The sequence below is a fragment of the Nanorana parkeri genome, unplaced genomic scaffold, assembly GCF_000935625.1.
Source record: "Nanorana parkeri isolate BGI_ZX_2015 unplaced genomic scaffold, ASM93562v1 scaffold1206, whole genome shotgun sequence".
NCBI classification, from domain to species: Eukaryota; Metazoa; Chordata; class Amphibia; order Anura; family Dicroglossidae; genus Nanorana; species Nanorana parkeri.
In genome coordinates this window covers 172218-177167 of record NW_017307474.1, presented here as the reverse complement: position 1 = coordinate 177167, position 4950 = coordinate 172218, and the positions used below count along the sequence as shown (strand labels likewise).

General features: G+C 40.9%; 1 protein-coding gene across 1 annotated transcript in view; it reads right to left on the bottom strand.

Moving 5' to 3' along the window:
- The window catches only part of LOC108796979 (bile salt export pump-like), an 81111-nt gene extending 78012 nt beyond the window's left edge, over positions 1 to 3099 (bottom strand). The window contains exon 1 of the mRNA XM_018568547.1: positions 3070 to 3099. Coding sequence (XP_018424049.1) covers positions 3070 to 3099 — 30 coding nt within the window. The remainder of the gene's footprint in view (positions 1 to 3069) is intronic.
- Between the last annotated feature and the right edge of the window lie 1851 nt (positions 3100 to 4950).

Genomic DNA, 4950 nt, shown 5'->3' with positions numbered 1-4950 from the left:
AATGCCAATTAAAAGTGTGGGGTGCCCCTTAAAATCATATACCAGACCTTTGATCCCAGCAGCAGCCTGGCAGAGCAGAAAAGGGGGGTGGGGAGAACGTGTGCCCCACTGCACCATGCCCGGCCACATGCCCTCAACATGGGGAGGGTGCTTTGCCAGGGGGCCCCCATGTCAATGAGGACAAGGATCTCTTCCCCACAACCCTGGCCCAGTGGTTAAAGGGGGTTTGCGGCCAGGGGGGCCTACAGGAATATATCCTGCTCCCCCCCCCTTGTGAATGAGTAAGCAGTAGTTGTTACTCCTACTCATTCACCAAACACAGTAAAACAAGTAAATAAATACACAACACAGGTTTTTGAAAAGTCTTTTATTTAAAGAAAAAAATGTCCATCGATGTAATCCCAAGGTCAATCACATCTTCCATCAGTGTAGATCAACGTCAATCACAATGGCCTCCAGCCGCCGACTCGCCGTAAGAAAACCCCAATCAACCGTCTGATCCCGACGAACTCTCTCTGCAAAATGAGAGCTCTGCTCCAAATTGTCAACAAAGGGGTGGAGTCGTGGTGTCATGGGACTTGTTCTGCCCCTTTGTTGTTATTATATTAGTTCTACTCCCATCAACAGAGGGGCAGAAAAAGTCCCGTCCTCCAACAAGGGACCCCCTGGCACAGCACCCTCCCCATTTTGAGGACATGTCGCCGGGTATGGTGCAGGATGGGGGGGCAACACACTCGTCCCCCTTCCTTTCCTGTTCTGCCAGGCTGCTGCTCGAATTAAGGATCTGCTAAGGGAATTAATTCAGAATGACATTTGAATAAATTTCGGGTGCATCCGAAATTTTTGTTATAAAAAATTTGGATACATTCAAATTCGTAATTTTTTTATTCTGACTTTCCGATGCATCCAAAAGTCTGAATATGCCCAAAATTCGTCCAAATTGCAATTCAGAATGAAATGAACCGCACATGTCTATCAGGCATTGATTGCGCTACTATAAGTGCTCATACACTACATGATCTTCATTTAGACATGCAATATTTGTGATAGTTGCTATGCAATTAGTTTTAGTGTACTTAAGCCTATTGTGTGAACTTTTGCAAGATGGTTGTCTTGAGTTAAATTAATATCTTTCACTACGTGTGTTCTTTTATGTTTTTTATTCCCCTTTAGCCCCCTGAAGGCTTTTCAGATTCTGTCCGGGCATTGTGTGGGTGTGATCCCTTGGACCTGCTTCTGTAGGGTAATGCATGTATACCTTGGGACGTTGTATACATATGTATATGTATTTGATATTGTTATTTGAAGAGATGTTCACTAGGAAGCAATATATTTTCTAGAACAATATTCCTATTCTCATCTCCTTATTAAGCAGAGTGCATATGAGAAACACGTTCAGAAAAAAGCCTCACTACAACAAATGGACTAAATATCTCTTGGAACCCATATGCCAACAGTATTATACAATACGCTATGTTATGCTTATGATAATTATATTGCTGAATGTACAGGATTGGACTGGAGTTGGAATTCCCATAGAAATAAGAACTCAATCCATAAGGTTGTTTTTATGTAATTTTTTTTATTGACTTTATGTTAAAACATTGTATTTTTATCTTTATATGTGTTTAAATTTGGTACCATTAAAAGTCATTTTTGCACCAAATTCAGTATGTACCAAAAACGCAAATGTTCATTTCTAACTTTTCACACATTTAGCAGCCCTACTGGTCAGTGCTTGTGCTTCACTTTTCCGTTCTTTTTATTCCAAATATATCAGTGACTAAAAACAATCCGAACCTAAATCATGTGAGTCTAGGGCAACACTTGTGATTTTAAAGTGAATCTAAACCCCAAAACAAAAATTTAATATATTACAGCTTAGCAGTCCTTATATGCAGTGGCTGCATTAGTTTACATTTTTCAGGCTAAGAAAATGTTCAATAAGTACAGAAAATACCTATTAATCTTGCAAGAAATAGTGTACTTGTCTCTTCCTATGAGCTGAACAAAAAGCAAAAACATAATTATCTTTCTTGTGTAAGCTACTAATCCCATTACCTTCCTAGGTATTGGAGAGGAACAAAGGCAGACATCTTTGAAGTCTCTTGCTACTACATTTTGCAGGCAGTCACCTGAATAGGCTAGAGCTACACAGCATAATTATAAGAAAATTTCCTTTAGGTAGACTTTAAAATAATGAAAATGTGCACTCTGAAAATATAGTACAGGTTCCCTTTAGATCACCTGAAAGTTTAAAATTGAAACCTAGAAATCTGAGAGTAAAACACACGCGGCCCCTGATATACACCAGAGGAAGTCATACCTGGACACCGGTTCAATGACCGCTGTGTTCCTGAACTTTTTTTATCTTGCTTTAACAAACACTGCCATAAATTATTAAAACTGTAATGATCTACAACCTGCTTTCACATCAATTAATCATTAGAATACTAGCCATAGTAATGAGCTTGGTCAGCCTGAGATAAAGTGAGTCAGTCAGTTCAATATTAGTGTGTGTTAAGAATGTCTGTTTGTTCGTATAAGACTGGACAGAAAAGACTCAACCTTAGGGGGATTTTTTTCAAAACTACTATAGTGGCATTTACAATTATCCATAGTTGACCCATAATAAAGAATGAAAACAATAGAGGTTAAAGAGGTTCAATATCAAAGCAGAAAACTTTAAAACTTTAATGATAGTCTCCGTTTGTTTCCATTGGCTCCTGCCCTTCCTTCTACTTTCAATCTTCAAAGGGGTTCCCATGAAAAGGAGAAATGGTGGAACTCCATATTTGGGGCCCCTCAGTGTAGTTTCATAAAGCGGTCTCTCCTTCCAAAGCCACCTAGCAAACATGTTTGTTGAAGATCAGCTGCGAAAAAGTACACACGAACACACACGAACAACTGCTCAAAATATTCACGGGTTTCTATTCTTTAAAAAAATCTCCTTTAACAACAGAAACTGTGGTACTGTGACTGACTGCTGGAAAGTGAAGGAGCCATGCCAACAAGAAAAGCATGATGACCCTTCATCATGCTCAGGTGATCTCGTGATCAGCATCTTACCTTCTCCAGGCTTAGATGCTCAAATTCCATTTTTAAAATGTCTAAGCAGCTTAGCAACTTGAGTGTTTTGTAAAGCTTTGAGTAAAGCTGGCCATACACCTAACAACCATTGCACGACTTTCGTTGTGCGATGGTTGTAAGGTGATTAACATTTTGTACGATCTGCCCATCTTGGACAGGCAGATCATACTTGCAATCATCGCAAGCCCTCCCCTATTAGGGGAGGGCTTCCGATGGACGCAGTGCTGAGCGGGCAGTGTGCCCGTGCAGCATTCGTCTTCCGAGCACGCCACCAACCCTCCGATTTTCGGCAGGTTTCCCAGCGTGCTCGGAAGACGAAAGTCGTGCGACCTTACAGTAGAAGCGGTCGCACGCTGCCCATACACCTGCCGATTATCGTACGATCGCGAGATCACCAGCAATTATCGTGCAATAATCGGCAGGTGTATGGGCACCTTAAAAGTGAAAATAATTTGAGATGATTAATGATTGTGTGCATTGATGCCCCATGCATAGATTCTTCAAAGAATTTAAATAAACCTGGCAAATTGGGTTGGTTTACACAGTCTTCTACCTCTCTGCTTCTACTAGACTAAAGACTGTTTTACTACAACCCTAAAATCCACTTTTGTTTCTTATCTGTATAATACTTATATCAATGAGCACATTTACATTCAGACATGCGGTGGCTCAGTGGTACACAGTGGCCCTTTTATGAATGCTATAAAAAATGGGGCACTGCTTTATGTAACATGTGAATCACCCTTTAGTTTGTTATGGTCAAATAAAACTGGGACAGAGTTGCTGCTATTGGTCATTAGTCATGTCAATAGGGGGACTTAATAGGGGGACTCATGTTACTACCCAGAAGACACACAATGAAAATTCAATCAATATTAGAGGTTCCATTAGATAACAAATGCACATATCACAAAACCCCAAGAAAAAAAAATCAGTTCTTATCTACATATGGTTAGTGAGTTTTCAAGCCAGAGGGTCAGCTTGACAAGTAGGCAATCAATATTTGCAGGGTAAGAAGTCAGCTTTGGCAGCTTCCACATTTCTTTTGGGAAAGTTTTCTTTAATTCTTTGGCTGCCAAGTACAATTACATACTTAGACGGTTATTCACAAAACTACAGAAGGCAGCTGAGTGAATATCCCAGGTGAAGTGAAGTGAGCCAAACAACATTTTGGGGGCGCTGATCTGTCATTACAACTGCCTCCTCCCAGCTGTCATTTGCGGGGATTACGGCTGGCCTTTGGCAGTCTGTTTGCCCCACTTCGGGTGTCACTTTGGCACAGTCAAGCCGAAGCGTACCGTATGCCTTCGGCTTGGCTGAGCCGGTCAGTCGCCTCCGGCTGCTGACTGAACCGAAAGGGCAATGGCGGCCAATACAGACGAAGGATCAGCCGAAGCTACGGCTGGGTCCTTTAGCTCCTTCATGAATAAACCCCTTTATTTTGCAAAAGCAGACATCTGCTGTACTGTCAGTAGAAGTGATCTGGATAGCTATGTATTATTAAATGAAAATCCGAATGACGTTTTCCTATCCCCCAGCTCAACTCTGGCCATAAGAAAAGTGAGATCAGTGCTATTGTGGTGCTATTGTGGTATTGAGCACCAGTGACTTTCGATCCCTGATTTCCATCTCCAATAAACAGGAGAGGACTCAAGGGTCTTTTTATGATAGACATGCCACCACTGTGTACACTTTCACCCCCCTGGTTACAGTAATACATTTATATAAAACTAAGAGTAAAATGGTGAAAAAAATAATAAAAGGTAATTAAATACATTTAAAATACCCCTTTCCCCACCAATATTCACATCTGATATTTTAGGATGCACATACATAAGCTCCCTACTGCACTATATACAT